Consider the following 24573-nt stretch of genomic DNA (forward strand, 5'->3'; position numbering starts at 1 on the left):
TGTACTCAAAACAAACTATAAACCAAAAGAATATGTCACATCATGATAAGGCCTATTCCTTAAAGGTTTGTTTATCACGATGATACAGTCAGACCACTTATGGTGAAAAATGTCAGTGGAAAGTACTGATATCAAATACGTTATTTTTCCATCTGTATTTTGGGCCATACCTCAGTCCCTCCCACAACCCAATAGTGGGTCTCGTTCCCGTATTTGGGAACCTCTGATTACAGCGTGAACATATTTTTAAAATTGATTCAGTAACGTAATAGAAAAGCTGACGTGAAAATTTCACGAGGAACTACAAGTCCCAGTCGCCATTTCGATTTCGATGCGTCTTAACAACTAGATCAGCTGAAACATATCCAGGAGGCGCGTCTTCCCAAGATATGAAAAAAATTAAGCGTCAAGCGAACCGTTGTTTTTAACGAGTTTGTAACTGAGTCATAGCATCACAAACAACACTGTTTCATCTACCTAAGAGCGAATCATTCACGTTTTGAATGACGTAGTGCTAGTATTTGTCAGTGTAGCTGGTAGTAGCCAACTAGCCAGTGCTTGGCTGCAGTGATGTGGCCTGTTCCGTTTCACGGCGGGAGAGGGAGGATGAACAAGTCCAGCTAATTCATCAAGACGACCGCTGGTCTCATTTTTGTTGCTGGCGAGGAATATTTTCAGTTTTTCTAATGTCTGTCTAAATTGAAAGTGGAAGAGAAGACGCATCAAACGATCAACAACAATGAGCGGACTGGCAAGATGTACCTGAAAAAATCTAAAAGCGTCGGTGCCTCTTCTCCTTTGAATGGAATCGGCAAACAGGGTATGGTGGTCGGTTTCTCCATCACGGCCTTTTTTATTTACACCCTATTTCGTTCACCGGCAATGAAGGTTTCTCTCAAACGATGCGTTTTGGAGCATTACAACTGCTAGCTTGATAGCTATATTTGCACAAATGGCTTGCTATGTTAGTTCGCTTGTTGCTAGCTTAGCTAGCTGTGCATTATTGACAGCGAAAGGTACCCAACAAGATCGGTTGGTACTTAATCTAGCCTAACATGGCTAGATAAACACTGTTATCGTTAGCTTTATTTTATGTTAAAAGCGTAGCTAGCAATGAATGTGTCCACAGTAAGGCTTTCTAGCGAGTTTGCTTGGTAGTTGACACGTAAGTGATTGCCATGTGACTGTCAATCAGTTATGCCAATAAATATTGAGAATGGTTCACCTTCGAATAATTTAACTACAAATACTTAATAATTACTTTAATAATTAATAATTATTCATAGCAACGTAGCTCTGTGGAAATATAGCTGGTTTGTGTTTAGCTGCTTGCATGTCAAGTGCATTAAATCTGTAGACAGGTGAGTTATCCAAGCGTCGTTACGGTGTTACTGAAAATGTAGCAATGTAGCAACCACAAGCGACAGGAGATCTGCCTAACTCTTTAACTACAGCGTGCTGCTTGATTAACAGTATTTATGGCACCAGCGGACTACATAGTAAATTATACACTTAACACTCGCACTTATAACTTGCAGCAAAGACGTGGTATATATTACCTGCCTTTCCACAAGACCCTCTGCACACTTTATTATACACCACTTTATTTTATGTCTAAGGTGAATTTCTGCAAGCACATTGGTTACTTCTTTATATTGTTTCTGAAGAACAAAGAACAGACCCCTCATCACTGCCATCATTGCACTCCGCTCCTAAAATCTTCACCTGCAGCCATAACCATTTGCAGCTTTTCCCATTGCTGCATGTTGGCATTGGCAGATAGGACTGGACTTTCCGGTTCCTGCAGGGGCAGTGTTGGGAAATGACCTCGTTAGTCAGGGTAACACGGTGAAAGGGTATTGGAGTGGCTCCCTCTGCACTCTTCCAGAAGGGCGGTCTTAGCAATCCTCCAGTCTCCCTGCTGACTGTTGTAGCATTGCCACAGTCCTCCTACTGGGCTGGTTGCTGGGTAACCCTTTGAAGAGTAGTTGTTTTGAAACGTTTTCTCAAAATTCTAAGCCAGTGTTCTGGAACTCCGTTGCTCTTTGCTACCAGTAGCGATTGTGACATCAGCATTAGAATGTTCAGTTAAGAACATTCTAATCACATATTTGTGATGCTGGTGTTTGCATCAGAGACACGCTCGGGGCTGCTGGGGTTGTCATGTGGGCTTCAGACGGACAGAGCTGAGCCGTGGACTGATGTGGCTGTGATGTGGTTAGACTGGGATTCCCGGCGGAAGAGGAAGATGGGCGAGATCGCGCAGGCGCTCAGCGTGACCCCCGTGGACGTGGCGGCCCTGCGCAGGATGGCCATCAGCGAGGGCGGCCTGCTGACCGACGAGATCCGCTGCCAGGTGTGGCCCAAGCTGCTCAACATGAACACTGACAACCTGCCCGAGAAGCCAGGTAGGAGAGCCACTGGGGCGAAAGCCACACACACAGCGGGCTGCTTTATCACTGACCGCCATTACGAGCCAGCCGCTGAAAGCCATATAACTGATGTGCTAAAACAGAGCTGCCCAACACTGTTCCTGGAGGTCTGCGTACCCTGCTGTTGGTTCTCACTCCAACCCTAACAAAGGGCACCTCATTCAACCGCTAGAGATCTCATTGAGATGCTAATTGGTAGAATCAGGTGCACCAAATTAGGGTTGAAATGAAAATCTGCTGGACGGTAGATCTCCAGGAACAGGGCTGAGCAGCTCTGGGTCAAGCGATGGATATTAATGAAGTTCTTAAACCACACACGAGTGCTGAGTTTGTAGCCTAGGCCCTAGACGATAACAACATGCAGTGATAATCTTTAATCACCGTTTCCTTCATTACATTACATTATAGGCATTTAGCAGACGCTCTTATCCAGAGCGACGTACAACAAGTGCATAGGTTTCATGATGTAGAGGCGCAAAAGAAACACTAGAGTGAAGTAAGGATTGTAGTGCCAGAAGTGACCACATCGATCAGGACTCCAACCCTGTAGAGTAAGCTTGTTCAGCAAGCAAGAATCCTACCAAGTACAAACTAGCACTGGAATCACACCTAATCATACAAAAACAATCCTGCCAGATACACTAACAATCAAATTATCCTAGCTAGGTACAGTGAGCTGAACTATAGGCTAGGGAGGGGTGGGGAGAGGTGCAGCCTGAAGAGATGAGTCTTCAGTCTGCGTTTGAAAGTGGTGAGATTCTCTGCTGTTCTGACCGTCACGGGGAGGTCATTCCACCAGCGAGGGGCCAGGACAGACAGCAGACGGGAGCGGGAAGTGCAGACGCGAAGAGGGGGAGGAGCCAAGCGTCCAGAGGTGGCAGAACGGAGAGGTCTGGCTGGTGTGTAGGGTCTGATGATCCTCTGAATGTACCCTGGTGCTGACCCCTTAGCTGCCTGGTATGCAAGCACCAAGGTCTTAAATTTGATGCGAGCCATAACAGGCAGCCAGTGGAGGTCAGTGAGCAGGGGGGTGACATGGGAATGTCTGGGGAGGTTGTAGACCAGACGCGCTGCAGCATTCTGGATGAGCTGCAGGGGTCTGATGGCGGATGCTGGCAGACCAGCCAGTAGCGAGTTGCAGTAGTCCAAGCGGGACAGGACCATCGCTTGAACCAGGAGCTGGGTTGCGTGGGTGGTGAGGAAGGGGCGGATTCTCCGGATGTTGTACAGGAAGAACCTGCACGTTCGACTCACCGCCGTCAGACGATGCCGTCATAACGTTGATGTTCATTACATTCCATAGCAGTATATTCATTTAGCAGACTCTCCTATCCAGAGCGACCTACACTACATTGACCGGAGTAGCAGGAGCAACAGTTACAGATCTGGCTAACCGCATTCCTAGACTAGCAAGTGTATATGCATGTATGGCTAAAGTCCTAAATTTAAGTTCACTATGCTAAGCTACATTTGTGATACAAATAGTGAATTCTCAGAGATAATAGCACGCATATTGAGACTTGAAGCCGTCATATTTCCCATGGTTGCCCATAAGCGTGCTGGAGGGAGGTTTGCCTTTGTGTGTAAATAGCAGCGGACTTGAGGGAGAACCATAAGGATTACCACCAGGTGCTGCTGGATGTGCGTCGATCTCTCCGGAGGTTTCCGCCAGGTAAGCGCGTGACCCTTCACATGACCCGCACATTTCAGTCGGTTCGGGATTGTTTCTTAACCGTACGTTTACCCCTTGTTTTTTTTGTCGGGTTTCTGCTGATAATCCTCCTGCTCTGGTGTGTGCTCAGTCCTGCTGGGTACATTTTGTTCCGGGCTGCCATCGGTACCGAAAGACTGGTGGTTCTTCAGTAAAGTGTCTGGGGTGTTCTGCTCTAGATGTCGCATTCACAGTGTTGTTCCTAGGCAGCTGAGTTGCTCTGCTCTATGAGGGTTTGTTTGGCATCCTAGTTGAAACTGGTTGGAAAAATAAAAGTTGTGAACGTGTTATTTTTAGAATGAAAATGTGTGGAAATCACTTTCATAACTCTTCATAGGAACATAGTGCAGTACTGAGAGCATATTTTTTTGGTGCATTCGGGATCAGACAATCCTCAGTGTTTTATCTTTTTCAGTCTTTCGATATTTTTCATCTTGGGTTGTTTTCCAAGAGCAGGATATCCCATAGGGACAGCAGGCTAGCTGAGGTTCCATAAGGACAGCAGGCTAGCTGAGCGTCCATAGGGACAGCAGGCTAGCTGAGCTTCCATAGGGACTGCAGGCTAGCTGAGCTTCCATAGGGACAGCAGGCTAGCTGAGCTTCCATAGGGACTGCAGGCTAGCTGAGCTTCCATAGGGACAGCAGGCTAGCTGAGCTTCCATAGGGACTGCAGGCTAGCTGAGCTTCCATAGGGACAGCAGGCTAGCTGAGCTTCCATAGGGACTGCAGGCTAGCTGAGCTTCCATAGGGACAGCAGGCTAGCTGAGCTTCCATAGGGACTGCAGGCTAGCTGAGGTTCTTTGGTTTTTAACATTGTTCACCATGTCACGTTAAATAACTTTGTGGCAGTTGTTGTGTCCGATCTACCTGTAAGTCAGGCACAAACTATTTAGCCTCTTTGGGACTATGTTAGTTGCCTCATGTTTCTTTGGAAACTCACAAATGAAAGTTCTAATTGTCATATGACTCACCTGTGTAGTTACCTTTGTAATTGAGATTTAGCTTCATGTGGTGCTTTCAATAGTTTTTACAACTCTTGTGCGTGTGAGAGAGAGAATATATGTAATGTGTATGCATAGAACATTAAACATACAACACATCTATTTTGAGAGAAGGAAACCCGGTTGGGTGTTTGTTTTGCGGTCATGTATAGAGACCTGACCGTGTGTGTTTTTTGTGGGGCCCTGTGCAGGGATGCCTGATGACCAGAGGGAGGGTCTCCAGGAGGAACTGATTGACATCATCCTGCACGTGCTCGACCGCAACCCCCAGCTGCACTATTACCAGGGTTACCATGACATCGTGGTCACCTTCCTCCTCGTCCTGGGGGAGCGCCTGGCCACCGTCCTGGTGGAGAAGCTCTCCACCCACCATCTCAGGTACAGAACCTCTCCACCCACCATCGCAGTACAGAACCTCTCCATCCACCATTACTCACCCGTCTTCATAGGTGTAACTGTGCTGCACTCTCAGCCCCACCCTCAGGTGTGACTGTGCTGCACTTTTCTGACTCACCATCTCAGGTGCCCCTGATCTCATGACCAGCTGTGCTCAGGCACTGATACGCTTCGCTTTTATTGACCCACCAGCTCAGATATGGGTGTGCTCAGTTCAGCTGTGCTTCACTTCCCTGACTGTGGACAGGTAGTGGAGCTGTCAGTAACATAGAACAGAGCTGTAATCCTAATCCTGCAGAAGCCGATCCACTCTTAGACCTTATGGAACCGTTAAATGACAAGTTTGGCAAGTTTACAGTGCACGGTTGGCTGTCTTCATTGTATTGCTTCCATTTTGTTTGTTCAACATGTAGTACATCCTGTACGATGGTGCGTCCTCAGGACACTGAAGCAGGAACAAGCTTTGTAGGAGAGCCGCTGGGCTATTATTTGCATGGAAAATAAGACAGTTTAGTACACAGGACGCCCAGAACAAAAGCAGCCCAGGAACATGTGTATATTTGCCTCCCTTTTTAAATATTACGTTACTCTTTTTTTTTTTTTGTAACTGGTATGGCAGGGTGTCTGTCAATAAGTGGAGCTACAGTGGAAGCAGTTTTTCCAGTGTTTTAGTTGAGTTTTTTTTTATTTTTTTTTTTAAAGCAGGACCATTCACAGTTTTGCAGGGGAATATATGGGCGACTGGTCAAAACGCAGGGCTATTGGGTCTGGGTCGGGTGGGGGGGGAACCCATCTGAACCACACGGTGTGTGGTGGTTCAGCCTAGAGCTGGGTCACATCCGGACCGCGTTCGCGCCTGGGGGCACTCATTGGCAGTGTTGGCACGACCACGGTCCGGATGTGATCCAGCTCTAGGCTGACGTCTGGTTCAGACGGGTTACCCCCCCCCCCCCCACCCGACCCCACCCCAACAGCCCCTCCAGTGCCATCCCAGCAGGCCTCACTACACGACCAGCAGGGGTCGCTGTTGTCAAAGTGCTCCCCCTTCCCGTAAATGTGCGGCACCTCCACGAAAACGCTCCCCACTTTGCTGCCGCTTCCTTCGGGTTGGCCGCGTCCGTTGCTTTGTTGCGTGAGCGTGACCTTCTTCTCTTGTAGGGATTTTATGGACCCCACCATGGACAACACCAAGCACATTTTAAACTATCTGATGCCCATCATCGAGCGGGTCAACCCTGAGGTGCACGACTTCATGCAGCAGTAAGAATTCACTCATCTTTGTCACAAGGACGTGAACTCACATGAGTGTCGCTTATCGAAGTATCTGAAATAAAACATTTGTCGTATTTCTCCTTATTATTTTATTTGTTGTGTTGCTTAGTCGTTCTTTATGAGTCTTTTCTGCTTTGAAAGCGCAAGGTAAAACTTCACCGTCTGTACAGTCTTTTTTTGTGTGGCAATGGCTTTAGGGTGGAACAGCGATTATAACCACAGACTTTGTCCTGTTTGGCACAGCATGTCAGGTGATGCTTAGACGCGGTGTCCTGAGCTGACTGAACAAAGCGTTAATAGTAAGCACTGTAAGTTAGAGAGTGAAAGGGTTTCCCGGCAACCAAATTCATAATAGCTACCATTATACCCTTCATGTGCGTGTTACCAAAACTATTCCTGGCAAAGTGCATCTCTATATAGACAGTGCACAGTAATTGTAAGTTTCTCCTATTGACGGACGTGTACGGAGTTAATGAGTAGCTTTCGTTCGGTTATAAACCGCCAACCCGCCGATTAATCTTGAGCTGGTGTTTGTGTCTAACTGTCAGCCTGCCGCCCCTCCTCCCTCCTCCTCCTCCTGTCTGTGTAGGGCAGAGGTGGGCACCATCTTCGCCCTCAGCTGGCTCATCACCTGGTTCGGCCACGTGCTGTCAGATTTCCGGCACGTGGTGCGGTTGTATGACTTCTTCCTGGCGTGCCACCCGCTGATGCCCATCTACTTCGCTGCCGTGGTGAGCGTCCCGGGGGCGTGTCTGCACGTGTACGCGGTTTATGGTTCGAGTTCGGTGTGCCGGTGACGTGTAAACTGCCGTAAATGTGTTTTTCCGAATTTGGTTTTGAGCACTTCCACACGCACTGCCAAATATTCAAATGGCCGTCCTTTTGCACAATTCCTAGAACGGATGTAAAAGAGCAGTTGAATTGTCCGGAAATGCAGATTTGCAAATGCATTTGTGCAGGAAGTGTTGTATTCTTGTGTCCTCAGACAGGAAGCACTAGTTTTCAATGAAATTAGAAAATGACAATGAAATTTGAATGCTTGTCAAGCCTACCACTGCTGTGAAAATGAAAAGGTTTATGCAGATATGTTTATCGATAACATCGCTAACATCTTGGGCTCCAAACTAAATCGAAGCTTCATGATGTGAAGTGGAGCATTAGTGCTATTCTGGGCTGGCAGCAGCCAACACTTCTTAGAACAGAGAGAAGACAACGTGAATAATGTAACAGTAGGGCGACCAGATGTCCTGTTTTTTTTGGGGCAAAGCCCCATATTTCGGGTCCCTTTGCGCGCATTCCGGCTCATTCTGATAAAATCTGGATGTGTTCTGCATCTCAGCCGTACTGTGTTTCTGTGGGTTTTCCTACTGTGATTGCCATTATTGAAGGTTCCCACTGCATTACACACACAGTCCTCCAGGCAATATGCTCACCCTGTGTAACAGTGGCTAGCAGGCTGTCTGGGCCCTGCACTGGGTGAATAGAAAATCTGTTGTGAAGTAGAGTCCCTGCTAAAATGCTGATTTTCATTCTGGTGTTCCCCTCTGTAGTTCAGCCTGGCCTTTCCTATTCATTTTTGAAGCTCAGAACACTCCATTGCATTTTCAACAATCATTTTTGCACACATTTTGTTTCCGTGGTCTGGGGGCGCACTCCCCTGACCGTGCTGATTAGGAGGCGACGGCGCTGATCTCTCTCTCTGTGCGTGTTACGCAGATCGTGCTCCACAGGGAGGAGGAGGTGCTGGAGTGCGAGTGCGACATGGCCTCCGTGCACCACCTCCTGTCCCAGATCCCCCAGGACCTGCCGTACGAGACGCTCATCAGCCGCGCCGGCGACCTCTTCGTCCAGTTCCCCCCCTCTGAGATGGCCAGAGAGGCCGCCCAGCAGAACAGCCAACAGTAAGAGCCCGTACCCACACCCCACCCCCCCCACCTACCCAATCGCGCCCTGACACTCATCGACTATGACAGTTACATTACAAACCCCCTCCCTGACTCAACACCGCTATGTAGCGTTGTTCTGAAGTGGGAGGTACCGTGCGTGCGTGTGTGTGTGTTGTATTATACATTATTAACTTGGTTGCATTAGTGCTCCATTGATGGTACACCTGTTCTCACTAGTTTGGCACAGTTGTTAGCCAGCTCTGTTGTTATGGCTCAGGCACCTGAGCTCTTATGCTATCAGTCGCTGTGCTAAATGAGTGCAGCGTTTAGCGTTAACGTTGCGTATCCGCGGCTCTGACCGCTGTGTGCTCTGCTCCCGCAGGACGGCGGCCTCCACCTTCAAGGACTTCGAGCTGGCGTCGGCGCAGCAGAAGCCGGACTCTGTGCTGCGGCGCAGGCGGAGGGAGCGGGCGGCGGCGGCGCAGGCCCAGGCGCAGGCCCAGACGCAGGCCCAGGACATGGCGGTGGCGAGGCCGCGGGCCAGGCGCCTGGTCCGGCTGGCCGTCATGGGGCTGACCGTGGCCCTGGGGGCCGCCGCCCTCGCCGTGGTCAACACCGCCCTGGAGTGGGCCCCCAAACTGGACCTGCATCTCTTCCCGTGAACCCCCCACCACTCCCGGACACTGCCCCAGACGCTCAGCTAGCCGGGGGAAGAGAAGAGGGAGAGGTGGCGGGGCATGTGCGCACACACGCTCATTATTTATACGTGTACACGTGAGCGGAGTACGAAAGGACGTGTGTGACACGCTCGCAGTGCTGAACAGTCCAGCTGAATGAGTTCAAACGAAAGGCCAGGAAGCTCTCCCCCACCCCTCCGCCCCCCAGTGCCGTCATCGCTAGCCAGTGCAGCTGCCAACGTTGCTTTCTGACTAATGGTGTGTGTGCCTGTCGGAGTTGCTGAATAGAAGCCTAGCGCGCGTGTGTGTGTGTGCGTGCGTGTATGTGAGCGTGCATTAATCCCGGCATGCACTGAAAACCGTAGTTTCCCTCCTCAGTCTTATCGTAAAAGGGACTCGACGGGACAGGACTGCGGCCCCTTCGTTTGGGACGTTAGCCACCCCACACACCCCCAAATTAAATTAGGCCTTGGCCTGCACTTCATCCGTGACCACCCGGCCTTCAAAGCGACCACAACGTCACTTTTCACTTTTATAACGGCCACGACGTCCTTACTCCAGGTTCTGAGTACTGTACCGAGACCAAAAAGGCTCGATGTGATCCCCTAGCTTTGTGTATTTATCACGCAATGTATATTTTATCAATGCCGGTCATTTATTTTTCTGATCAGGTTTGATTTTTATCATAATTATGATAGGACTGTTGTGCATTTCCATTCAGCTATCACGCACTCACACGGTTATTGGCATCTGTGGCGATTCGGCTGACCCGGGCGTCCGCCTCTCCTTCGGACTGAGTTTGTCGGGCTCCTTTCTCGGCGCGCCACTCTGCGTAAGCGAGCCACTTCCTGCCTCTCAGTTCTCCGCGTCCGTCGTCGGCGGTGACGCCCTGGCGAGCCGCGCGAGTCCTGCCGGTTCGTTGCGGCTTTGTCAGCTGTGTGAGGCGCCGCTGGCGCGCTCCCTCTTTAAGAAAGCCTGGATCCAGAACGTTCTCCAGGCCCCTGCTGTGCTTACCTCTGAGAGGGCGCCGCGCGTCTTCCGTAAGGAACGTTCCGTTCGGCTGGAGCACAAGGGGGGGGGGAACTCACAGGAAGGGGAAGCGGCGTGGCTAAATCCTCCGGCAAGAATCGACCCATTTAACCCTTTGAGGAGTAGGTTTTTTTTGGAATGCTTTTTTCAAAATTCCAAGAACGTGTTCTAGAACTCCATTGCTTTCTGTTACCGGCAGTGATTGTGACATCAGCATTAGAATGTTCAGTTAAGGACATTCTAATCATGATGCTACACCAGACCTGGGTCAAATACGTATTTGTTTTGGATTCAAATGCTTTTCTGTGCTTTACGGATCTTGCCTGACAAGATCAATACGTCACAGAAAAGTATTTGAATCCAAAACAAATACGTATTTGACCTGGGTCTGTGTTACACCATAAAGGGTTAAAAGCTGTCACATTGCCCTGGAGCCCATCTTTCAGGAAGCAGCACTTGGCCGTACTCATAGCTGCTTGGGTCATTTCAGTCTGTGTATCCCCACCCTTCCCATGGACAGCACTCATTTACCCAAGGTTGCTAAGCAGTGCACGTCCTTGGAAACAATCGTTTATTTTATGCCAAATGGAAGCCTGGAACGAACCTGAAGGACGAATGTCGCCCACCCCCCTCCATGACGGACACGTTCGCTCGTTTTATTTTTGCACTAGGTGGATAGTGGAAGGACGATCACTGTAAATCTAATCATTGATCTGGTTATGTGGATTTCAGTTATGTTTCTGTCACGAAAAAAACATTAAAACCAACTAAAATAAACTGCTAAGCAATGAAAGGGGTTTGTTTATTGTGTACGTATGAGGCCGGCTTCACCACCTCCGGTCAGCAGATTTCTGCAGCCGCCGGACGGAGTGGATCCTCTGTGTGGAAAGTTTTGGGTTCTTGCTGAAGTGTATTATGGGAAGACCAGATGAAGTCAGTCTTTGTTGCGCTTATTGGAAAGTCATCTTTTATTTTGTAAACGCGTGAAAATCGCATTGGAGGAAGGAGTTGATCACATGACTCGTTCCTCTGAGCCATGGGAAATGTATTCTCGGAAAACTGTTTGAAAATAAACACTTTATTTTTCCACCAGACTTCGGCCATTCTACCTTACATTTGCATGTTCATTCTAGTCCTATACAAAGAAAAGTTGTGATGTGTTTTTATCCAGCTTAACAGGACCGAGGAAGCTCAGCACAGCACACGGAGGCGTTCATTATGGGATGTCCTCCGGTCTACATCATGAACTGCCGTCGTCTTCTGTTGCGTGGCACTTTTAAGGACATGCAGAAAGACATCGCATCTCTGTCCAGGAAATATTCTGTCTACACCTATTCTATCTAAAATGTCAGCAAATATCAAAAAAGAAAAGTTTCTGAAGTCCACAATTGAGAATGGGTAACATTCTAAACATCTGTCAACATGTTAATGTAAAGATCAGTGTGGGTAAACACAAATGTGAAATTGATCAGATTGCTTCAAAAGATTTTAGGAATTATGCCCTTGTTCAGACATTCAAATGAAGAGTCAGTCAACATCATAGAATCATCTGCAAGTCATCACAGTATACATTCCATAAGAACACGGCTAAATGCACTGATTTTTTGAAAAGGAATAAACCAAAATTTTGATTTCAGATGAAGATTTACAGAATGATTACACAGGCTAGATAGACTGAATTTTCAAATCAATCAATGGTTAACCCCCCCGAAACCAACCCAATAAATAACCCAACAAACGTAAGAACCCCGAAACGGTGAACAACGGGTGACTCAGCTCATGGACAGGCTGATTCTTTGGCGTCCTTGCTTGTTAGCACGCTGCATGTTAGCTGTTGAGCTCAACAGCCTCAGTGAATTAGTGATGTGTGCTCTGTCTTTGTGATGCAGCAACTTGTTGCTAGCCAACAGATGAGTCATAGTGTACAGCAGAGTCTGTTTTCTGGTCTATTAAAAATACAAAAAAAGGGAAACTATTTAAATAATTATTTTAATTGCACATGATTAAAAAAAATGAGATGGGTAAATGAATTGATGGATCTACAAAATTTGCAAGAAGTTGCATCCTGCAACATTTATTCAGATCAGGATGTATCTGGTTTAAAAATGGCCAATGGCCCCGTGCTTGTACAGTTGCCTTTGTACTGTAGGCTGTTTTTGTAATCATTTATTACAAGATTTTCATTTTTTTTCAAACTGAAGTTGTTCATGAAACACTTCACACTTAATTTGTTCGATTAAATCTCCCCCTTGAGTAGGTCTATATATCCAAGTATACAACTAAAGTAGAATTGAATGCAATTTGTCAACTGATTTCTTTCTTCATAGTTATCACACTATATTAAACACACGTTGATAAACCAAACTTAATATCATCAAATGTATTTAAATGTGACTCATATCACATTCAGTTTCATTACTCTCCAGGCCCCAAGAGGCTCATGAACTGTCCAGTATTAATATTCACAAAGCAAAAATAAATGGAAATAAAGATCTTCTAGTAATTCCTGGCAGTTTGTACTCCAGGCTAGTACAAAAGGGTATTTACTGTATTCCAGGTTGCCACTGAACTCAGGTAATGGTGTGAGAACATGCCTTGTAAATGTGTATTGGATGGTTTAATACCGAAGCATGAATCTTATGGCTGGGATTTTAAATGATAACAGCGAATGCTTTGGAGAAGGGTAAGAGAACAGCACTAATACATTTTGGCCAGATCGGTCAAAGTGCATGGCTGCAATCCTCCATTTTCCCATCTGTTTCTGTTGCTATTAATTGTTCCACTTTGCATTGCACAGTGCCTAAGTATCTGCAAGTTGGCTTGTCTCTTGTCTATACAGTACAATTTATATCCATTCCTCCACCTGACAAGCACCCTACGCTGCCACTATTTTGCTTATGTGTAATGTTCATTTAGCAAAGAGCTGCTTTTTGGAACGCCATGATATAAGTTCACCCCATATTCACAACATTGCCTGTAATTTTTCTTTTAAAAACTGGAAAGTGCTACATCGAATCAAATAAAGTACATACCAACCTCGTCAGAAACTGTACAATGCTTTATAAGCACACTGAGACTTCCTTCATTTTCTATATAACTGGAGTGTCAATGCAATCTACCTTCACCAAAGCAAGTTAAATAGTACAAACTCTTCTTTTTCCCAGACATTCTTCCACGCTACGAAGAGTAAAGCAGCAATCGGACCACCCCAGGAGGAGGAGGATGGGTGGAGATGAAGAGAGTGAAAATTAGGAGGAGGTAAAGGGGGTACAGGCAAAAAGGTGGAGATCAGGAGTGCAAAAATGAAGGGGTAGAGGTGAGAAGGGGGTAGAGATGAGGAGGATGGGTGTAGGTGACGAGGGGGTAGAGGTGAGGAGGTGGAGATTAGGAGAGTAAAAATGAAGGGGTAGAGGTGAGGAGGGGGTAGAGATGAGGATGGGTAGAGGTGAGGAGGATGGGTTGAGGTGAGGAGGTGGAGATGAGGAGGATGGGTGGAGGGGAGGAATGCCCTCAGTGGCAGTTTTGGCAGTTGGGGTGACAGGGTCCGTTCACTCTGCACCTGCAGCCCCCTGATGTGTCTCCACGGCCCTGGAGAGAGAGGGGGGGGCGAGCGATCAGATCAGCTTTACTCTTAGCATCTCATTAACATCCTGCCTCAAAGCCCCACACACATTACTCCCATACATATTAATACAGGCCTCTTAAACATAAATCCCAGCTTGAACTAAGAACTGACAGTAAATATTACGCAAGCCTGAAGTCTTCTCCATCACGAGCTGAACTCAGCGTCTCTGTCTCTCTCTCCTATTCTTTATTAATGGCCTGTGGCGTGTCCGTAGGCAAATACAGTTAGCTGTGTTACTCTCCACGTGCATGCTACCACTGCTACTAGAAGGTTTCACACTGGGGTCTCATATATAAAATTTGTTCTTAGATTTATACTTGAACTTAGTCTTAAGATCATTTCCACCGGTGTGCTTATGCTCGATTCATAAAAGATACTGAAGCATAAAATACATTGCTTACGCAGGTTCCAAGAAGCCCATTTGTAACGTACGCACCTGTGATCTATAAATCTCAAATTAACTTAAAATTGACGGCACCTGAACGTACCTTACAATCAGTGATTTCCCCTTATATTATTGTGAAACACCAGACCCAAGCAAAGTGAATCGCAACGCACAATCGATAAATACATTTGTTAAATATCACGTGTTTGTTTATTTAACCCGTGTACTAATAAATGCAAATCGGTGCATCAATTAACCATTTTCGTCTGATAATACTAATTTACTATTAACTAGAGATCTAGTAACGGCGACGCGTTGTTACAAAATTGCTAGCACAAATGAGGGTTTAGTCAGGAATAACCATGGACCAAAAGAGAAAAGCAAACATTTTGGAAGACGAGATCACGCTGATGGTAGATGAGACTGAAGACAGGCGACACGTATTATTCGGTGGACTAAATAGTGGGTTGACAAACCAAGCCAAACAGGTAGCTTGGTAGTGTGTTGCCGTTGTGCAGTGAACAGATTGTTCATAAAGCTAATGCAAAGTTCGCCACAGGCTTGGACGCATATGCGTCCCAAACTGCAATACCCCTACATAACCAGCAGGAAAATCACTTACGTCAAGTCTAGGCATTGCGTAGAGATAAGATAATTTTCACGTCAAAGTAAGATTTTATAAATAACTACTTATACGTGGTTTTCTGCATAAGTCATACCTAAGATCAAAATTAATCGTAAGTCCGTTTTATAAATGAGGCCCCAGGACTGCTAGTACCGATGCCTACAGTTGGCTGCCATTTTCTCATTTGATCTATGACTCACAGTAATAAGAGGTGTGCTATTCTGGTAATAAACTGTGTAGAGCAGGGGTTAGACCACTGAATATCTGTTGCTGTAACCAAGAGCAAATGTCTTACTCAGTGAGCTAGGTCAGCAAATAAGCATATGCTAGACATGTATGCTCACAATCGAAAAACAAACAGTGTACTTTTGACTCATCCATTGTTCCGGAGCCATCTGCCAAGCCAAGAAACAATGAAAAGACGTGATGTTGTAAAATATTTAGTGCATGTAGAGCCTTGTGTCTGGTTGCATAAAACAACTTAAGTTTCAAACTTAAATATGTTGCTTATGGCAAATATTTCCTTAAGGTGCGGGAGACCTTTAGGAGCTTTGCATAAAAAGCCTCTTAGACGGCTCATATTTCCACAAGGGTGCAGGCAGAGGCTTTCACACTGTAGTTTCTGTCATAGCACTACAGTTATGCATTCGGGTTACCATGGTTACATATCGACGGTCTCTAATCCTTCATCTAGCCTAGCTTTTGCCAAGTGTCAGGTTTGGGAGGAAAATAGAGAAAAACCGTAATACCAAAAGGAAAAGGAATAACAAAATAAATATTATCCAAAGTACATTCAGCTCGGCCGTCATCTGCATACAGAAACAGAGGATGTGGCAAGAAATAACCGAGAAAATCAACGCAACTTTTGCCTAATGTGACTGTTAGGGAAAAACAATCAAATTCAAGTTGGGTGTCACACATACTGTCCAGAGGGTTGCTCCTGTCTAGGAAAATACACCTGGGTATTTCCTCAACTGCTTTAATCGTCATGTATCACAATTGATTGAGAAGCTTAAAATAGTGTCTTAAGGAACACATCTGTGGAATGTACATTAAGGACCATGAGCAAAATGTGCTAAAGTCCATTGTAATATGTCTGAGGAATGTAATGTAAGCATATTTAGTCATTTGTATTAAGTAACGTTGGCAATATAGGTTAAAATCTCTAACAGTATATTTGAATTTGCACAGTGAGGTCTGTTTGCAGCGATTCGTTGGATGAACATAAAGGCACATCTCTGCAGTGGTATGTTAGAGAAAGCCTTTTAACGTGTCTGTTGCACGGTAAGTAAAGGTCTCTTGCCTGGGGACCCCAGCGGGCTTGGCGGGTGACCCAGCACATCTCCGTCTTGCACATCACGCAGCAGATCCAGTCACATCCGTCCTTCTTCTGCACTATGATCTTGCACTTGGGGCAGTGCATGGCCTCTCCTGAGGTCAGCATGGCCTGCCAGAGCAGCCGTCACATCACAATCAGACACTTAACCAGAGCAGCCATTACATCACAATCAGACACTTAACCAGAGCAGCCATTACATCACAATCAGACACTTAACCAGAGCAGCCATTACATCACAATCAGACACTTAACCAGAGCAGCCGTTACATCACAATCAGACCTACCGACACGTCACATCACAATCAGACACTTAACCAGAGCAGCCGTATCACAAACAGACACTACCAAGCAGCTTTCACATGACACTTAACCAGAGCAGCCATTACATCACAATCAGACACTTAACCAGAGCAGCCATTACATCACAATCAGACATTTTTTTAACATGCAATCAATCTATATAACTGGTTATTTTTCAGTTATTTGACTGAATTTAAATTGTCTGAACTGAGAAGGAAATGAATTAGTCCAGCAGTGTAGTATAATGTTGGTAAGAAGCTGGTCTTGTAACCTAAAGGTCACAGGTTCGATTCCTGGGTAGGAAACTACCCTTGAGCAAGGTACTTAACCTGCATTGCTTCAGTATATATCCAGCTATATAAATGGATGCAATGTAAATGCAATGTAAAAAGTTTCTGATAAATGCCAGTAATGTAATGTAACTGACTACAGCTTTGTATACATACAGGAGCCTTCTTTTTGTCACACAAACCTCAACTGTTAAGGGTTCCGACAACAACGCTATAAAAATGACCTTTAACCCTGATGACAAAAAAAAAAAAAAAAAACAGATTTCGCTTACATTGAGCATGTCTGCAGTCTGCTTAGCGGCGATGTCGTTCTCCGCTCTGATGCGCAGGTCGTCCTGGTACTCCTTGCAGTTCATGCCGTCGTGAATGGCCTGAAACAGAACGGACTTCCATTATTCCTGTGACCAGCGGATTTGGGAAACCCCCCCACACCCCCCGCACGCTGAATGTGGGCTGGAGCCGGAATGGGGGGTGGGGTCCGGAAAGCACCTTGCAGAGGATGCAGTTGGTCTTGTTGCAGAGCTGGCACACAAACTCGTTGACCTCGTCCTCGTAGATGCACCAGCCCTGGCAGTTGGGCGTCTTGCAGTGGAAGCTGTTCTCGCTCCGCGTCTCGGCGATGCTCAGCCTCAGTTCCAGGAACTTCTGGTACTCCTCCGGGGAGAGCACCTGCCGGAACCCACCGGAAAGACAAAGGAGTTACATCTCCCTGGAAAATACACAGTCTCAGCCCCGAACACCAGCTCTCAAAGATTTTGAAATCCTACAATTTTATGTTTTATTACAGTATAGCAAGCAGTACGCTACAGGATAATGGTGGAGTTTACGGTGGCAGATTTGATGCCCACCTGCATGAGATAATGAATTGTCCGAAGAAGTAACTGACCATTTGCTTAGCAAAGCGCATCCATGGGAGTTTGGCAGATGTGTCGACCTAATTTTGGCTCGTAGTACCGTAATGGTGACAGGGCCTGACAGGTGAGGCTAAGAAAGATACTGTGCTGAAATTCTGGAAAGCTTCATCTAACTGTAGAGGGAAGGGCTGCTGTGCTCACAGTAATGTGATGTGTGTTTAGTATAGTGGCCCTGTAGAGGGAAAGGCTGCTGTGCTCACAGTAATGTGATGTGTGTTTAGTATAGTAGCCCTGTAGAGGGAAGGGCTGCTGTGCTCACAGTAATGTGATGTGTGTTTAGTATAGTGGCCCTGTAGAGGGCTGTTGCACTCACAGAGCGGATTTCTCGGTCCTGCAGCTTGCAGTCACAGGAGTAGGTATCGTCCCCAAAAGGGCAGGTCACCTCTGCATCCATGCTGTTGGTTATGGTTCCTTTCAGACAATCCCTGTTTCAAAATCAAATTCATATTCATATAATTGTTTTTACAGTGATCACTGTTCGGTCTCCTGAACACCGAGTGCTGCTTTACTCCTGAAATACCTCCTTATTTAAAAAAAAATGTTATACACTGAATGGCCAAAATGTGGACACCTCACATACAACATATCATCCAAAATTATGAGTTGGAGTTGGTTAACTGAACTCCAACTCATAATTTAATATGGAGTTGGTCTTTAAGAATATCTGACATGAAACTAAAGGTTTAAGAATGGACGTACCTGCAGAAGGTGTGCAGGCACTCACGGAGTATGGCGCCATCTCCTGGTAAGATCGCGGTGAAGCAGACGGGGCACTCCAGCTCTGTGTCGTTGGGCACCAGACTGTGCTCGTCCGTCTGCAGCAGGTTCTGAAAATTCTTCTGCCTCTGATCCTCCAGGGCCTTCATCGTTCCACAGCAACACACAGGTAAGACATCGGCAGGGAACACATCAGCGTCCGTTACTCTGTTCATTACACACCACATTTCACTAACACTGTAATCGTCGTGGTTCGGTTTCTGAAATGGCTCCTTAGGTCAGAGCTGTGGACAGCGAGCTACCTGCTGGTACTGCATGAGGGCAAACTCCTCCTGCTTGATGCGGAGGACCTCCTCCTCGTCCGGCTGGTACAGGTCTGGAATCTGGTAGTTCGCTGGTCTCTCCGAGCCACACATCTCACACCCTGGCCTCGTCGGCTTGTTCACGAACGTGCACACGGGACACGACCAGCCCAACTGCACACGCAGACGCACGAACACACACACACACGCACACATCTTACTCAGGCCGTAAACATCTGCTGCTTGAACCTGATTAATGTGTGAGTGATGTAGTGCATTGGTGGCCTTGTAGTAGTACTCTGAGCTCTTGTCAAAACATCAATTTGTAAAACTACAACGTGTTTAAGTCCATATGCAATTAAATCGAACCAGAAATAAGCACTTTCATTTTCAATCAAAGAAAGCTCACAGCTCTTTAGGTCTGAAAAAATATATAAGTAAAAGGAAGAGGAGTGGACAGAAAATAGTGCAGTCTGGGCTGAAGGCAGGAGCTTTTTTGAAACTACAAGACTCTGTATAAAAAGAAATGCAATTCCCACATGGTTCACCCAATATTGATGTAAATATTCACAAATTAGAGCTGACAGTCTGCACTTTAACCTCATTTCCACCGTTTCGTTTTAAATCCAATTTGCTGGAGTACAGAGGCCAAAAAAACAAAAACAGCGTCGATGTCCAAATACTTACGCCCTGCACTGTATATGACTCTCATTGAATTTTAATTCTACTTCCTTTCGTTAAAATTCAAATCGCAATTCTGCATCCTGTTTGCTGCCTCAATTCAAATTCAAGAACTAAACTGGGATGCAAGACTTCATTCTGAATGGTGCACAGTCTTGCACAGTACCTCTGTGACCTAACGACGACATCCATACCAGACAAGCTGCTTCGTTCTGACCAGCGTTCTGATCTGATTCCGACTCTGATGACACAAACGCTTTTTCACACCGTGCAGCACCTCTTCCCTCGGATCGCCCGTGTCTCAATACGGCGAGCAAAGGCCGACTTTATTGAGATAAGATTCTGTATTGTTCTGGAAGATTTAACTGAATTGCATACGCCCTTAAACGTGTGCGTGTGGTTGAATGGAGCTCTTTCCTTCCGGTGGGGGTTGCAGTAGTGCCGCTGACTCTACCTGTGGCTTTGGCGGTGGGGCGGGTGGACCTTTAGGTTTGGGGAACGCTGTCAGTGGGGGGTTCGCTGGCTCTCTAGCCCTGCCCGGCCCTGCACCTCTCGGCTCCAGGTGCTTGTCCATGGTCTCAATAATACCTGGCAGAGCAGCATTCAATTCAGTTCAATTTTATTATAGCACTTTTTACAGAGAACTGTCACAAAGACACTTTACAGAGTAGCAAGGCAAGACACAGAGCAAACAGAGCAAACTCCAGGCCTGAACCCCCAAATAGCAGGTACATAGGGAAAAAAATCTCCCAGTGGGGAGAAAACCCTCAAACAGTGGTGAGAACAAACGCCCCAATGGGAAGAAATCTCAGGAGGAACTATAGAGGGGGAGCCCATCCTTCACTGGCCAGCTTGGTGTAAAGAAGCAGACGGCAAATAAAATGGGTTGAACAGGTAACAGCCGAGGTGAAAGTTAACAGGAATAGTAGAAGACCAAATGGTATAGTTAGAATAGTGCAGTTTAGAGGAGCCGGGTGATGGATCTGGAGCTCCAGGCTGTGTCGGCATGGGCAGGGGAGGAACCCGGCTGAAGCAGTCCATGACCATGGAGCGAAGGACAGGACTGGAGCATTCAGAGTCATTACTCATTATTCATTCATTGGAAACTGCTAGTGAGGGATATTTATAGAGCTATAGATACAACGCACCATGAAAAAAAAAAACAACTACTATGAGGAATATTGGCCCTGTGATTGGTTGAGTCTGCCTAAATGTTTTTGTATGTTGAATGGGCTTGCAGACGAGGGAAGTAGCATCTCACTGTATTCATTTACATCTCTGCAGGACAACAGCAGTACAGGAAGCCATTTTGTCACTGCATCAGCCTGATAGTGAGATAATCAGGAAATGGATGCCTGAAGTTCCAGGCATGTGTAGTTTAGACATTGGCGGTTGCCCTATAGTAGGGTACTGAACAACTAGGCCCTTAGTTCCAGTGAAGGCAAATCTTAATGCTACATGCATTCAATTACATTCTAGATGATTCGGTGCTTCCCCAAAAGTTTGGGGAAGGCCCTTTCTTTTTTCAAAGCGGACGGAGGAGCCGCTCACCTTCCAAGCGGCGGTTCTCCGCGTCCAGCTTGTGCTGCTCGCGAGTCAGCTGGGCCGCTTGCGCTGAGCGGATGTAGAGGAAGGCCTGGTCCCCGTCCTGCTTCACGCCGTGGCTGCACAGCGTCTCCTCGTCCCGGGCCATGCGCTTCCCGATCACCCAGGTCTGCAGACGCGGGTGGAATCCGAACCTGGTGTTCACCTGCGGGCGCGGGTAGGGATCAGCGAATCAGAGCGGGAGGAGGAGCACCGCCTCAGATTAAGATTTACAAACAATAGGCTAGGCAAAAGAGGATAATTTAGTATGCAGTGTAGTATAATGGGTAAGGAGCTGGTCGTGTAACCTAAAGGTCACAGGTTCGATTCCTGGGTAGGACACTGCCGTTGTACCCTTGAGCAAGGTACATAACCTGCATTGCTTCTGTATAAATGGATACAATGGAAATGCTATGTCAAAGGTTGTGTAAGTCTCTCTGGATAAGAGCATCAGCTAAATGCCTGTACTGTAATGTAATTTACTCGACTTTCTTCTCTTAAGTTGATTAACAAATGTAACCTAGCCACTCCATAGTCCCATAGTTGAATAATGGTGACGCTTAAACAAAAATATGCCTGTTCCAATGAAAAATCATCTTTACCTCATTCTTCAGATCTGAGATGGCCATGCCCGGTGTTACGGACATGGTGATGGGAGCAGAGTTGACAGTCTGGGCATCCTCTAACCCCACCTTCAGCCTGCAAGGTGGGATAGATTAGCCACAAATCACCAGTACCTCACAGGTAAGCTTTCGGTAAGACAGCAGCCTTCGAGTGAGCCACGTACTGTATCGTGTCCTTGGCATAGGCCTCCGGGCAGATTCGCACCGAAACGGGGACGTGGAGGGAGGCAAGCTTCTCGGCGAGCAGCGCCGCCTCCTGCTTGTCCCCGCTGCTGAGGACCTCGCTCAGGACCTGCGCCAAGCCTTCCGCTGGCGGGGAGGAAAGGATTTTAAGCCGGGGTGATGTTCCACTACAGACCAGGTGCCGGTAAAATGCAGCTTGAATACCGGCACCCAGCAGCGACAGGATCAATCTCTAACTGTTAAATTACTACATAATTTACTGCCATTGGTCCATGTATTACACATTCAAATTCCACCATTAAGCATTAACCATTGAGCTGTTAGGACATTGTAGACAAGCATGGGACAAGGTTCTCCACTTAAGAACATGTCCAGGGAACCTCAAATCTGGCCCTCAATGTCAGTTGTTCTGCTGGTATTCTCTTCTGCCTGGTCCATAACCCAATAATGCAAGAGATTGCTTTCATTCACTACATTCACCGGGTGCTTCCGGTGTAAATCGGTGTAAGGGGCGACATAGCTCAGGAGGTAAGACCGATTGTCTGGCAGTCGGAGGGTTGCCGGTTCAAACCCCGCCCTGGGCGTGTCGAAGTGTCCTTGAGCAAGACACCTAACCCCTAACTGCTCTGGCGAATGAGAGGCATCAATTGTAAAGCGCTTTGGATAAAAGCGCTATATAAATGCAGTCCATTTACCATTTACCAAATCAGATTAGAGGGCAGGAATGAAACCCAGCAGTGCTACAGGCCTCGGGGGCCTGATTTGAGCGTTCCTGAACGTGTCTACTTCCTTTTAACCTGCTCATCAATAAATAATAAAAACCGAGGTCTGAAATTAGCATGAAATTCTCATACATTTTGTGTAGCCAACAGTATGCTATATGGCTTGCTCAGCAGTAGAAAAATAAATATTATAAATACATAAATAAATAAATATGCAGTAGAATAAATAAAAATTTCATCTACTTACCCTCTTTTAATGTGTTTACATTGGGCCCTTTGGGCGCTGCCATTTTCTAAAGCAAACAATAAATATGGCATGTTAAAGGGAAATGTATCAGTCAATATTAATGTGACATACATTTTTCCAATTGCTTGTTTCGTGGCAACAGGAATGAATTCATTTACATGTCTGGGAAGTTCAAATATTAACAAACACTTCTGGCAGCAACAAATTTGCCATTTCCTCTGAGAGACCATTAACATTTAGAAAAACGAAGCCGATTACGCTGATAGACGCTACAGCAACAGCACGAACGGGAAGTGAGTTGGGGAGACGAGTCGATCGCGTCTCATTTCGTGTTTTACGCGTTTGCTAAGAGACAGCTCGCTCAAGACCGAGATTTTCAAATTAACAACTTAATACTGTCTATGAACTTTTGATGACGTTCATTTAATTCAATCGCTAACGTGAAAGGCGGACTTTGACTCCTCACAGCGCCGTATGAACATATTTAGGATACAAAGATTTTGCAAAAAAAAAAAAACAACAAAAATCACCAAACAGTTGCGTAAACTAGACTGAAACAGAAATTTGATAATCTTAAAAAAATAGGCAACTATGAATTAGAAAAAAGTATGCTTCATCGACTAATGTTTTGAATGTATTCTAGATGAGGAATGTTCTATTCCGAGAATGAAAACAAAACTAAGCGCTGACGCCTATTGCACAGAAATATATTTCGAAAAGTTATAGCATTTCTAAATAAATCATGCGACTATATATAGCTCTATAGGCTTACCTTTGAAAATATCTGCTGAACAAGTCAACCAATTTTCTCCACTCTCTTGTTCTACCTCATAAATGAAGTTAAACTTCTGGACGAGATCAAAGGTAGGCTATAGCTTGGTTAAAAGAAAAGTGAAACGAAACCTAACTCCAGGAAGTCAACATTTAAAGGAGAGTTGGTAAGGAGTTATTTTCCCGTAAATCGATAGGATACTCCTACAAATAGTTCGGGTGCTAATCTGTCTTTTCCCCGCTCTGTAGTTTTTTTTTTTATTTTTTTTTAATCATATTGAATTTTAAAGTAGCCTAATGAACTGGCGAATGATAGGCTAACGTTTGGCATGCCCAGATAACTAGAGACAAGTGAAAACAGGAAAACAGGTGGAGAGCATAGACTGTATAAAAATAGGTGGAGAGGAGCTTATGCCAGAAGAGGTGATAGTGGTATATAATGATCTGTTAATATTAGAAACACGAAAACCCGATCAAGCGAAGTATCATACCTCAGCGAGGTATGAACCCAACTACACCCCCAATGATTGGTTGAAAGGATGATTCCAAGGACCCGGACTGACAGGGTGACAGGGCCTGCAAAAAAATATTAGAACATAGGATTTTCTGGGGCAGCATACCTAAGCATTTTTGCTGACCATGTGCATCCCTTTATAGTCACAGTCTACCATTTTTATTATGGATACTTCCAGCAGGATAATTCAACATTGTCACAAAGCACACATCTCAAGCTGAATGCAGTGGTGGAATATCACGGATCCACCAATCAAAGCTTTCATAAAAATAGTGAACATGAGAGTATCTATTTAAATCATACTTGCAGTACAGTCTTACATGGTTGCCTAACATTAGATTCGATAT

The 24573-nt window shown here is 46.0% G+C and overlaps 2 protein-coding genes across 4 annotated transcripts; one reads left to right on the top strand and one right to left on the bottom strand.

Moving 5' to 3' along the window:
• The first annotated feature begins 320 nt into the window (after window positions 1–320).
• Window positions 321–11197, top strand: tbc1d20 (TBC1 domain family, member 20). The gene is made up of 8 exons (XM_064304596.1): window positions 321–820; window positions 2223–2408; window positions 4024–4104; window positions 5336–5522; window positions 6699–6800; window positions 7402–7543; window positions 8529–8713; window positions 9081–11197. The coding sequence occupies exons 1-8, from the start codon at window positions 757–759 to the stop codon at window positions 9358–9360; spliced, it is 1227 nt and encodes a 408-aa protein (XP_064160666.1). The 5' UTR covers window positions 321–756; the 3' UTR covers window positions 9361–11197.
• Window positions 11198–11466: 269 nt separating this feature from the next.
• rbck1 (RanBP-type and C3HC4-type zinc finger containing 1) lies at window positions 11467–24299 on the bottom strand. Of its 3 annotated transcripts, none has more exons than XM_064304595.1 (13): window positions 24204–24299; window positions 22942–22987; window positions 21954–22098; window positions 21769–21865; window positions 21134–21332; window positions 20037–20170; window positions 18902–19075; window positions 18582–18742; window positions 18196–18307; window positions 17458–17637; window positions 17241–17339; window positions 16343–16486; window positions 11467–13992 (listed from the first exon to the last, which is right to left on the bottom strand). In XM_064304595.1, the coding sequence occupies exons 2-13, from the start codon at window positions 22982–22984 to the stop codon at window positions 13915–13917; spliced, it is 1566 nt and encodes a 521-aa protein (XP_064160665.1). In that variant the 5' UTR covers window positions 22985–22987; window positions 24204–24299; the 3' UTR covers window positions 11467–13914. The 3 variants fall into 3 exon arrangements, with proteins under 3 accessions (XP_064160665.1, XP_064160664.1, XP_064160663.1); XM_064304594.1 differs by lacking the exon at window positions 24204–24299 and adding an exon at window positions 23714–24162; XM_064304593.1 differs by lacking the exon at window positions 24204–24299 and adding an exon at window positions 23100–23231.
• Window positions 24300–24573: the final 274 nt, after the last annotated feature.

Source organism: Anguilla rostrata, chromosome 13, assembly GCF_018555375.3.
Source record: "Anguilla rostrata isolate EN2019 chromosome 13, ASM1855537v3, whole genome shotgun sequence".
Taxonomy (NCBI): domain Eukaryota; kingdom Metazoa; phylum Chordata; class Actinopteri; order Anguilliformes; family Anguillidae; genus Anguilla; species Anguilla rostrata.